The 12,752-nt window shown below is 35.6% G+C and overlaps 1 protein-coding gene across 1 annotated transcript in view; it reads left to right on the forward strand.

The window, feature by feature from the left end:
- Window positions 1–12,752, forward strand: part of LRP1B (LDL receptor related protein 1B) — a 639,031-nt gene that overhangs the window by 568,037 nt on the left and 58,242 nt on the right. The window contains exons 66-70 of the mRNA XM_042040771.1: window positions 2,376–2,492; window positions 7,245–7,351; window positions 8,018–8,147; window positions 9,135–9,241; window positions 9,562–9,694. Of these exons, the coding sequence (XP_041896705.1) occupies window positions 2,376–2,492; window positions 7,245–7,351; window positions 8,018–8,147; window positions 9,135–9,241; window positions 9,562–9,694 (594 nt within the window). The remainder of the gene's footprint in view (window positions 1–2,375; window positions 2,493–7,244; window positions 7,352–8,017; window positions 8,148–9,134; window positions 9,242–9,561; window positions 9,695–12,752) is intronic.

Raw genomic sequence — 12,752 nt, forward strand, 5'->3', positions numbered from 1 at the left:
CTCAGGCAATCACACAGATTCCTAGGGAAGGGCTTTGCCTGTTACAGTAGGTCAGTGAATCTCTTAATAACAACTTGAAGAGAGCAATATGAAAATGGAGTTATCAGTATTTGCTTTTTTGCCTTTGTACCATTTCTATCTGAACTTTCACACTTTAAGGTGGTCTCATTTAAAGAAAAATGAGAAAGCAATTTAGTGTTGAAGGCAGAGATGACAAAACGTGTGGGGGCCCCTGTGTGCTTTTCATGGTTCCACAGTTCCCAGTAAATAAGGTCTTGCACTGTTTCCTTTGAGGTGAGTGAATCCATCATTCTCAAAGATCAGATAATTGTTACATAACTTCCCCAAATTTTCCTCTTTGTTATATATCCTATCTCTGGTATCCCAGCGTTTTCCTCAGTTCTCATTCATGTAAAGAAAGAAATACAAGACAAGCAAACCTGGTTTGTAAGATATTTTTAGCTGTAAGCTGCTACAAGAGATCTTTCAACCCAGAAAAAAATAAAGTTTTCAGATTTGTGAAAGGGAGAGCCTTACAAACATGCAAAATATTTTGCATTAAAAAAATTAATTATGTTTCTTTATATTTGGTAGAAATAGAGTAAGAAGAGAAAGATTAGCATTCAAGTAGCAATCAGAGGTTAAGATTGGATAAATTTAAAAAAAATCTAGACTTTCTTCACGTGTAGAAAGGCAATGCTAAAAAATGGATTTAGCATGCTTGAGAACTAAATAATTTTTTATGAAGAGTGAGAAGATACATATTGCATGTTCAGGTAACTGAAATGAATGGCTGTCATCTCTGGCTTCTGTGTATTACTGACTAGATCTTGGTATTTCTATTGGATGTGGAAGGAGAAATAAAATAATTAAATGTCACTGTGATGTTATCTGTCATTGGTGTTACAACTCATTTTGTGAGCAAATACTCTAGTTAGAGATTGCAGACTTCACTAGAAGTATTTTAATAAATATAGGATATATTTCAGGGTTGAAACTCAATCTTTCACAAAGCTACAGAATGAAAATACAAGAGTGTCATAAGTTTGGGAGGAATACTTTCGTGTTTCATAATGTTAAGCATTTTTAATTGTTTGCCAGTGCAAGTATTTGAAATATCATGATCAAAATATCATGGACTGTAATATTGAAAAATATCATAGAAAACAAAGTATTTTGGGAGAAAACTTCTTACAGTCATGCCATTGGCAGAGAATAAGGATCAAACGCAAAAGGCAGACTTGCAATGACCAGATTTTTGAGTGCACACAACTCAACTGCAACACCAGTCTTGATATGCAAATGTAGTTTTATCAGTCTGGTTCCAGAGCCGCACCTAAAACTACAGAGAAAATGCAGCAGTTTGGCCCATGGCATCAAACCTAACACCTCTAATTTGTGCTTCACCAGCAGAGTAATCAGGTTGATTGAAGCTGCTGTTTCTGTCAGTTATTAGCAGCCCTCGAGTTGCCATGAGAGCAGAGTGAAGCTGCTCTGACATGTTATGACTTTGCCTAACGGAAATTTAAAAAAATTCCAGTGAAATATCACAGTGACAAGTAATTTTAAATATGTCATTGAGGCTTTTACAAAGCAAACTTACGGGCCCCCCCCCCAACGAAAATGTCACTGATAACTTTTTACTTCATTTCATCTCAGCCCTTAGAAGCTGAACGAATTATTCAAGAATTGCTCACAGAAAACACAGAGGCAGCTCCTTCCTGCTGGAGGAGCTCAGGATGTTCATGTATCTCTAAGAGGCTTTGCCTCCAATGCTTCTCTGTAACTAGAAAAGCTCATTGAAAATGTACAACATGAAGGAAGTTTCCCTCAGGTTAGCATTATAGGCTTTATAATGTTTTACCTCATGTGAGTAAACTTCCAATTGAATACATGAGTAGGTGAAAATTTAAATCAAAGTGCAAAGTTTTCTGTCTTAAATTATTATATGTAAAAATAACTTTTGAGAAATACATATTTTTTTACATTTTTCAAATCAATAGTCTAGTGGTTTACTGTGATCTGATCTTTTGTAAAGCAATCTTAGAGATAAATTCAAGGAAAAGTTAGAGAAGTTTTTGAGATTTAGTGCACTAATACCCTCTCTTCAAACAACCTTCTGAATTTTATATTTTTTAGCTTTATATGACAGTTTATACACTGCATATTTTAATTTCATCAAATTTAAGATTAAGGTGTGAATGTATAAATAGAAGCTTAAAGAATGTTATGAGAAATAAATTATTCCTGAAAGCAACATTTCAAATATTACGGTTGCTCGTTATTAAATGTATCCAGCAACATCATCTTGTATTTAGTGGAAGTCTTTCCCATTTTGTTTGCAATGCTGTAAATATTATTCACCTTAATTACAGATAAAAAAACTTGTGGACCTCATGAGTTCCAGTGCAAAAACAACAACTGCATTCCAGATCATTGGAGATGTGACAGCCAAAATGATTGTGGAGATAATTCTGATGAAGAAAACTGTAGTAAGTAGCTTTTACCTTAGTCCATGTTATAACAGAGTCAGTTTAGCAATGTGCAAGAGGAAGCTTTTGAATTTTGATAAAACTCACGGGCATGTTTTCATTCCACACATTCTGATCTGCTGAAAATCAGTTGACCACAACTGAAAATGTCCCTTGCTGTATTTCTCCACTTCTATTCACTCTCACAAAGAGCTGTATCAGTGTGAAAAAATGCCTGACTTCCAACTGCTCAGTAATCTGGTGAATTAAAAACAAGTATTGCAATTAGTTTACCTTTGCCAGTTGGTTACGTATCACATTTCTTATCTCTGAAAAAGAACCATAAACACTGTTCAGAGGTAACGTGGTAAGCATTTGTTAACAAGGAATTTTGATCGAACACTACCTGCTCATTACATTCATTATATTCTTGAGATGATTTGCCTTGTTTCATATTGAGAAGTCAATTTCTGTAGTACTTAATTGCATTGAGAAGTAGATGTGGTTATTCAAAGCAGCTCATGTACCCAGTTCTCTCCTACCCATGAGGAATCTGAAGGCCTAATAAATCTCTGCAATACCACTTTCAGGGAGTTAATTTCCATCTGGTTCTCAGGAAGAAAGGAAAAATTTGTAATGGTTTTATCTGATAATTATTGTCTTTATAAAATATTTCAAGAGGGACATTCCCTAAATAATTCTGAAGTGCCTCTTCTTGACAATTTCTGTGATTTTTTTCTTTGGTACTCAGAAATCCAATAAGTTAATATCTTGTTCTTGCAAATAATTTTGAATACACATTCCTGATGTATGCCATGAGTGTATATTTGGTATCTTCAAGGTAATGATTTAGAAAGCTTAATAAATTAGGCATTCTAATGCTGAGTAAATGCTGCTGCCCCTTTCTCCAGTTCGAGATGTGGTGTCCGTAGGTACAGAGTGTCTCATTCTGCTTGGGAGGTTAAAGTGGATTTGTCTGCCTGGTAATTACTACCTGCATTGAAAATGTTGTGAGTTTTATTCAAGCAAGCAATAGTGCTGTTGTTTTTCATATGCAAGTGTTTCATATAAAAGGGAAAATGTCCTGTGGCTCAGTAATCACTCAGAGCCTTTTGTTGTTACACTTGGGGGGTTGGCACCCTAAAGCTTCCTTAGCTTTGTGGGAGATTTTACTTTAGAATTGGTTATTGGTGTCAGTTTTCTGTATTACAAGTAGCAAGAAAGTATTTTATGTTCTTTTATTCTCGTGTAGAAAACAAATAGAGAGTCATAGTTTTGCTATAGCAGTGTTAATCTACAGAACTGGGTAGTCTGTTGAAATTTTGGAAAAAAAACAACAAATCCAAAACTTCCACAAAATATTATTGCTGTTTGCAAGATAAGTGTTGAGTATCACATTTGGAATTAGCCATGTGTGTGACTGACCCAGCAGTAATATTTTTCTTCCCTAAAGTTCAGATCATTATGCTACAAAGTGATATAAAAAAGTTCAAATAATGAGAGAATAATAAAAAAAGTTATGAAGTTTCCAGCTTTGTGTTCATGTCAATAGCTAAGTTATATATTCATTTCTTGGTCCTTCTCTTGACTTGCAGATAAAAAAATTTGTCATTAATCGAATTAGTGAGTTGAGAGTGCCCAAACACGGAAGGTGAATCAAACTAAAGGGTGTTAGTTTGGTTTTTTTACATTTTTTTTTGGTTGTGAAATGCACACTTAAATTCTAACTACCGATTCTACTATTTAAATTAAGCACAATAGGCTGGCACAGTTTTAAAATTCAAAGTCTTGGGAGCACTGGGACAGTACATAATACTGTTCAGCTGTTTGAAATAGTTGTATAAAATTTTTATAGACCATCAAGCCACTTATAGAATAAAGTGTAATGAAACAAATACATATGAAATTAGAACTTCAAAAGCATTTGACAAAATATGTTACATTGCACAGCGAGATAAATTGTTCATGGCATACATGAATATAATATACAAAGGGCTGTCAGGGAACTGTATCAGAAAATGAGTTGTTTTTTAAGAATGCAGAATGAATTCACGGAATTATAGAAATTAAGCTCAAGCATTTACACTTTTCTATGCAGTTTCTTCACATGCAAGAAATTCACTCTTCTGCTGAAGTTATCAGAAGTGAAACAATACACGTTAAAAAAACCTGTATGGGTGTGAAAAATTATTGGTGCTGTCACGCAAATCATTGTGCCTGTTATGACTTTGGTATTTAACTGTATTTGTCTTACAGTCTATTGTTCTTTAACTATATTTGGACACTGTGAAGTAAGAGTTATTAGCATGGATATTGGTACACAATCAGTCTGCAATGAGAAATGTAGGATACATTGTTAATTCTTCTGAGGTAATATCTCTCTGGAGGGAGAATTTGCTTTCAGAGTTTATTTTTTTTTTAAATAAATTAGAGCAAAAAATAGTGTTTCTTCTTTCAGGAAACTCCAAAAAAAGAAAATTCCATAGTAATGAATATTATTCTATATATCTAATCTATCTTGTTCCTGCTGAAAAGAAGGCACTAGTAATTTTTTTTTTAATTAATGTGATTAAAGAAAACGTACTGTAAACTTGAAGCACAGCAAACATAATAATGTTGTAGCAAGACATGAATTCAGTCAGTGTACAAATATTAATGCTGCTAGAAGTCCTTCCCAATGCTCTTTTATTGCTTCTACAAGTTGCCTAGAAAACAAATTAGTGAATTTTGTCCTGGGATGAGTTTGTATCCCAAATGCTTTTCTTGGGAAGGAGTTTCAGTGATTTTACAAAGCAGAAGCTAAAGAGTGCTGTTCTTCATGGGTTATACAGAAGTCCATTTATGCTTATTCCTTCAATACTGTTCTGTATTAATATTTATTCCTTTCACTAACAATCTGAGTACTGATGGAAAAGTTCTTTGCTGTGTTCATATGTAAATCACAGAGCTGGATCCCAGCAGCAGAAGAAATATTTCTTGCAAACAGAGAATTGAGTACTTAGCTCTTTGTGTACATTTTCCCAGTATCAAATCTCTGCTTATAAATAATTTATTAGCAGTATAGCAAAAGTATTTGCTTATATTTTTCTAATCAATATGGAAACATGACAGTTTTGGTGGGGTTTTTTGCATGTGAATGGCTTTTCCCACAAATTATTGCCTTTATATATTTTATCATATCATGAAATTCTCCTTCTTGGCCTGTTGACAGCAAAAAGAATCAAACATCTGGGATTTGCTAAAGCTTACACTTTGAAAAAAAAAATCTGAGGTAGTGTGCACATAATCTGAGGCCACATAAATGCCAGCCTTTGATTTGCTGAAATATAACATTTCTGGAGAATTGATGTAATCACTGTAGATCTACTTTTTAAAATGACTTTCCTACAACTTCAAAATTAAAATTTGTGCCTACCTGGAAAATGAAATTTCTCATAAAAAATTTCAAACAGCGTCATTTTGATTCTTTTTTATGAAGTAAAGAGTGGGGAAAAGGCAGTGGCAAAGTTGATTAAAATGATTTCTTTCCTGAAACAGGTTTTAATTTTTATAAAACCTGGAAAAAAACCCCACTCACACTGAATTCAACTTTGTTAGATCCATGCTAATCATGTCTGGTGTATTCTCATGCTGGTATTTACCAAATTCTTCTCAGTTTGAGGCCTCTAATTTTGTGTTTTCTTTCCTTGATCAGTATGTTATGCTTTATAAAAGCACTCATGCTTGCACCTTCCATAACTCATGCATAACTCAATTTATTCCTGTCCATTCCTTCTATCCATTGCTACTGTCTGCTCTGTCTCTCCTCTTTTTTTTTTTGTCATCCTCCTTCCTTTGGTTCAGTCACTTTCATTTGCTGTTTCCCATGTCTCTGCTGAAAAAGTCTTGATAATAAATCCTTATTCTTGATTTTACATCATTTACGTACTGCATTGTGTACTGTGATGGAAATAATCCCACAAATAATCCTTGTTTGCCTTTTAAGTCCTTTTTTCTCCAAAAACCCTCTGACTGGCAGATCTAAATTGCATATAGAGAATTGCTTAATTTCTCCTAAATCCCCAATACCTCTCTATCTTTGTTTAATCTAATGTCCAGCACACAGAAAATGTCTTTTGTAGTGGTCCTCATTTTCAGGAGGAAAGTACATGATGTTCTGCTGAGGGAATCTTCCACAGAGGCCCCCCTTGCCAATGTTTTTTGTCAGCAGTAGTGAAAACTTTTATTTTACTTGAAACACCAAACTTTTGAGTTCCATCTGGTATCTCAACGCCATTCCCCTGGATGCTGAGCACAGGGGAAGCTGACTCTTGATGCACACACACACTCATTAAAAGGTATGTGATAAATTATGTGCTACTGTGTGATGGAAAGCCAAAAATCTGGTCAGTACTAATTACATTGGATATTAAGCCATGCAAAAGGTGTTTCTGGTGTCTGGTACGTATCTCACAAACCCTACTGACATACATGCATTGAAATTAATAAAATATATATAGTCAACATCATGTTATTTTCCAAAGAAATTTCATAGAACTGAAATGTTGGAAAGTAATGAAAGTATTTTCATTACTGTCTTACTATATGTAAATGAAATCTAGTTACATGATGTTGTGGAATAAAATCCTACAGAAAAACTGGTCCTTATCATTTGCAAGCTAATTGTTTTGAGTTTTTCATGTTTATTCATTGATTGATTGGGGGTTTCTATGTATAAAATATTTAATGAAAATGCTAATAAACCTAGGGTTGTTTGTTTTGGTTTTTTTTCAGAGCCTCAAACGTGCACTTTGAAAGACTTTCTTTGTGCAAATGGAGACTGTGTTTCAGCAAGATTCTGGTGTGATGGAGACTATGACTGTGCAGATGGCTCAGATGAGGTAGGCATCTTCCAGAAAAAGTATTTCTTTAGGGAATTAGTAGTTTTATATTGTTAGAGAATGGATTCCTGCATACAAATTTTTTTAAAGGCAGCAATAGGAACTCTATACATGAATCCATGTATGCAAATACTATTACTAAATTAAACCTAAACCTCTTGAAGGAACTATTCTAAAAAGAGAACATGCAAATAAATCAAGTAATGTTTAACAGCATTCTGCATGTTTATGTCCCAGCAATGGTTTGAACCTCTTCCTATCCTGGAAATATTTTGTGTCCTGATTGGGAAACCATTCTTTTTACATGCAGCAATGGTTTGGTTTGAGAGATTTTTTTTTTTTTGAGAGAACAATGTAGCCTGTTTGTTGTGCATCAGAAGCTCATGGGATAGTACTTTGCTGGTTTTCTGTTCTATATTTTTTCCCTTTTTTCCCCTTCTCCTTTCCTGTCAATACAAAACCTCAGGTGTTTCCCTACTATCTAGAGGGTGCAAGCCACCTTACTTAAATCATATCCACAAATATATTTCATATCACAAGACTTTAATAACTGTGTCTTTCATAACCTGTAGGATTATAGGCTGTGACTTCTGTGACCAGCTGCATATTTACCAATGTTTATATTAAACTCTTGCTCTTGTGTATTGGCTGTTTCTTTTGTACCAGAGGTATTGTGAAACAGGCTGCTCAAGGGATCAGTTCCAGTGCTCCAATGGCCAGTGCATCTCAGCAAAATGGACATGTGATGGTCATGAGGACTGCAAACTTGGGGATGACGAGAAAAATTGTGAACCAGGTATTGTTTGAAATAATGCTGAAATATAAAATGAAGCCAGGAATAAATCAGAATGAAAGAAGAAAATAAATCATCAAATCAAAATTTCTTGGGCACTAGAAGTAGCAAGAAAGTGCAAAAATAATCTGAAATACTTTACCTTTTGAGTTTGCATCATTGGGTCTTCCAGCTGGTATTTTGGAAACCCTAGTTACGTACAACTCTGCAATGTGAAGATTGTTGGGTCATGGGTATTTAATTTAATTATTTTGAATTGTAATTTGATAATAAATATTCAACATATAAAATTCTGCTCTGAAAACATCAGTAAATCTTGGCATGTACTTCGTGGTCTTCATTCAAAGTTTCATAGTCCTTATGCAAAGATTTTGTCTGCTAAATTATTATTATTATTTTATTTTATTTTATTTTTGCTTTCTTGGAAAATACAGTTATTTTTGCAGGAGTTTTCCTAATTTTTTTGTAAGCTTCATGTAGATAGATGTAACTGGTAAAAGCCAGTTTAAAACTCTCCAGATTTACAGTGCAACAAAAATATCCACCTTTATATTTAAAAATCCTGCTTAATATTTATGTATTTTAATTGTAATAATGCATAATTTCCAAAAAGATTTTTTCCTATAAATTTAGCTTATTCAATTATAAATTACCTAAATTTAGCTAGACTCTGCCCATTTTAAGGGATGCAATTTTTAAAATATATTCATTCTATGAATATATGCATGTGTGTGGTTGCCTTTGTTACCAAGTGTAAGGAGAAAACAACATTAACTTTCTAAGTGGTAAAACACAAATACCTTCTCACTATCATTTTACAGTTTACTTAGGATGCAACAATTCGGCTTAGTCAAATATTTTATCGTAGTTCATGAAAGTGCTCAGACACAACTTTGCTCACTATATTAACCAGAAGAAAGCTTAAAATTAAAAATCAACTTATTCATAGATTGTCTTTTTCTTCATGCTAAAATATGTGTTTATAACCAGCATCTCCAACCTGCTCTTCAAGTGAGTACGTGTGTGCAAGTGGGGGCTGCGTTTCGGCGTCTTTGAAATGCAACGGAGAGTTCGACTGTGCTGATGGATCTGATGAGGTACCTGACACATTTCTGGTGATTTTTTTTTTTCCTCCCCAATGTGATTTTTTTGTAAACTTTTTAGGCCTCAAAATAACTGAAAGGGCAAATAGGGTTTTCTTGCATCCACTGAGTACTGTCAAATAACTTAGCCCATGCTTTTGTGTTTCTGTGCTCTCAGGACAGGATTTGGAGTGGACAAATTTGTTTTCTCGAAGTCAAACCCCGAGCGTGATTCTGGGGCAGTTTCCATCAGGGACTGCTCCCTCCTGGCAGCATAGACAAGCTTGTTGTTGCTCTCATTCATTAATACAAAGCTCGTGTCTGTGTTCACACAGATGGATTGTGTAACAGAATGTAAAGAGGATCAGTTTCGGTGCAGAAATAAGGCCTACTGTATCCCTGTGCGATGGCTTTGTGACGGGATCCATGACTGTGTGGATGGCAGTGATGAAGAAAACTGTGACCAAGGCAAGAGACACTTTCCTAAAAGAGTTTATTGGACTTTTTATGAATACACACATTGCAAATTAGTAGTGCCCTGGCCATTATGAGTGGAGACAGGAAAGTTCTGTGACCTCTTTTGACAAAGACAGCACAGCAGCTTAACAAGTGATCTGCAGGAATAAGCAAAACTTAGGTTGTTTATGACTTGTTCCTCCTTTGTATTTCCCTCCCCAGTGATGAAAAGGTCATGTTGTTACTGGAAGGATATTCTTTTTCATCAAGGAAACCAGCAGTAAATTTGGCTAATTTAAACTTTTATAGGCTACCATAAATTACAGAGCCATGCACAATGAATTACACAGCTGTGCAATATATTGAACAGTTGCTAAATAAGTCATCTTAAGAGCCTGGGTTTCTGTTTATTTCATGGAATCACAGAACACTTTGGATTGGAAGAGACCTTAAAGTTCATCCAGTTCCAACCTTCTGCCATGGGCAGGGACACCTTCCGCTATCCCAGGTTGCTCCAAGCCCCATCCAACCTGGCCTTGAACATTCCCAGAGATGGGACATCCACAACTTCTCTGGGCAACCTGTGCCAGGGCCTCACCTTCTTTTTTATGTTTGTGTTTGTCCAGGAGCAACTTTTTTATGTTTGTGTCTGTTCATCCACAGACTCCTTCTGGCACATTTTGACTTTGCCTTTGTTGGGATACATCACTTCTGGGCTTGCATGGTGATGGCTTGGATATCAGCCAGGCTCTCCTGGGTCCCTCTTCCCTCCAGGGCTTTCCCAAGCAGATCCTTGAAGAAACCCAGTGTAAGGAGCTTGCTGTGCACCCTCCTTGCAGCCCTAAGGGTCTTGAATTCCCCCATTCCATGGTCACTGCAGCTCAGGCTTCCCTTGAGCTTCACATTTCTCACCAGTCCCTCCTCTTAGTCTAATTAAAGAAGTTTTTCCTAAAGAATAATTTGAGTTGGCATTTTGTTTTCATCTTGGTTTTCTCCCTGGATTTTTCTTTTCTTTTTCTTCAGAGTGGGTAGTTCTGTATGTTAGCCATCTACAGTCACATGATGTGTGCATAAATTCGAAGCATAATGAAGTACAATATGTGATAATAATCAGATACAAAACAAATATAGTAAAATATCCTTTTCTTATTTTAAGTCTATTATGCAATACTTAAGACTAAGGGGGAAAAAAAAAAAGTCACGTGGGGATGATTAAGTTTGAAAGAGAGACCAGGAAATTCAGAAAATGGGAAGAATATTCCAGAGGTGTTTAGATGCAAGAAGACAGATAACAAAGTTAAAAAACAAAAAAGAAAAAAACCCCAACATCTAGTCCATTTTAAAACTGCTTTTAAAATATCTGGACTGTATCTCTTTAAAACCCAATGAAGTGTAAGTAAAGAGTAACACACTTATTTTATCTGATGCCCACGTTATTCTTTGGGTAGCATAATGGAGCTTCTGTGAACTGCAAATTGCTTATAATGCAATAAGAAGCCTATTCCTGGTTGGTTATTGCTATCATACTTTGTATTTATGTCACAATTATGATTCTGTTGCAGAAATCTATTTTATAAAGGAATTATGACAGGCAGAGCAATCACATGAAACAAATGCCAGTTTATCTCACTGATAACTAATTTTTTCATCTTTGGAAATACAGCAAACACAAATGGAGTTTTATTCTACAGCATTCTAAAATAATATCCATAATATTTATCTGTGGCCCACTGTGCATGTTTACAAAAATAACTCTCTTCAATCTTATTAAACAACTAGAATGATGGTTATATTGTGATTGCACACACAATTATTTGGATTCATGCCTTTCATCATGAAGAGTACTTGAATTTTATATACTTTCCTTGGATAATTATACAGGATATTTCTGTTAATGTTCATAAGTTATATATGCCATGGGAGTGAATTATACCTGGTAGCAGAGTGTGAGAGTTCAAACATCCTTCTATGCAATGGGCATTTTATGGAAATTAATTTTGGGGGGAAAAACGTTCAGCTATTCTGAATCTTTAAAGCAAAAGAAAGCCTTCTGTTGATTTTAATGAGGTGTGAACAGGGCACTGAACGAACGAGTAAAAAGCCATGGAAGCCTGATCTAGCCCTTAGAGTGGGGGTAATGCAGTGAGGTGTAAGCCACAGTGAGAGCTTTGGCACTATCATATAAAGTTTCATTGTTTCCTCCTCTGCAGATACACAGCTTTATTTCTTTTATGCTCCACTCCTCCCAGGAAACTGAAAATCCAGTTACCATAAAAATGTGTTTTACAGGAAATTAATTGCAAGAACTTTCCATAACTTTGTTGATTGGTAGTGATAAAATTTAGTCATAATTGTGAAAGAAGTTCCTTTTTACCATGACACACGTTAAAACTGAATCCACCTTGAACTAATTTTTAAAGCCTGAGCACTCCACCCTAGAACATTTTCCCTCACCCTGTGCTCCCTTTTGTTAGATGATTCAAAATTTAGTACATCCTGAAGTTGCATGGAAGATTTTATTCTTGCTGCTTTCTGTGTTCAATAAATATCCTGGTGAAACATTTCAGAAGTTACAGAAAGGAAGATCCTGTCAGAGGTCACCTCATCTTATCTGCTCTGTGCCAACATGGCTGGACCTTTCCTAATTACAGCATTTAGAGGTGATGGTGATTACAAACCTGGCCGGGTCTGGTGCTCCTCAGGTGAAGAAAAAGGTGCTGCCTCATGGCTAATGGGCTGCAATCACTTTGTCTCTGATGTGTGACTCAGAGAGTGGGGTAGGAATAAGTGGAGGATCAGACATTCATGTGAAACAAAGCTGGACTGAGGTGGCTTTTCACATGTTTGGCCCTATTTCTGTTTAGATTGTTCTCTGATGGCCCAAATTACTGAAGTACCAGCCACGCCTTTGCTGAGAGGCTGCATCACCAAAGAGTGTCGCAGACAGGGAGTTTAAACATCTCCTGGCAAAATGCAAGTGCAACATGCCCAGCTGCTCACTCGTTGGTGTCTTTGGTACCTGCATTCAGTAATTCCCAGCCAGCAGTCAGTAAAAGGAAGTGTTTGGGCA

The sequence above is a fragment of the Corvus kubaryi genome, unplaced genomic scaffold (assembly GCF_017639235.1).
Source record: "Corvus kubaryi isolate FWS band 111438036 unplaced genomic scaffold, C.kubaryi_AGA036_p1.0 37396, whole genome shotgun sequence".
Classification (NCBI taxonomy): Eukaryota; Metazoa; Chordata; class Aves; order Passeriformes; family Corvidae; genus Corvus; species Corvus kubaryi.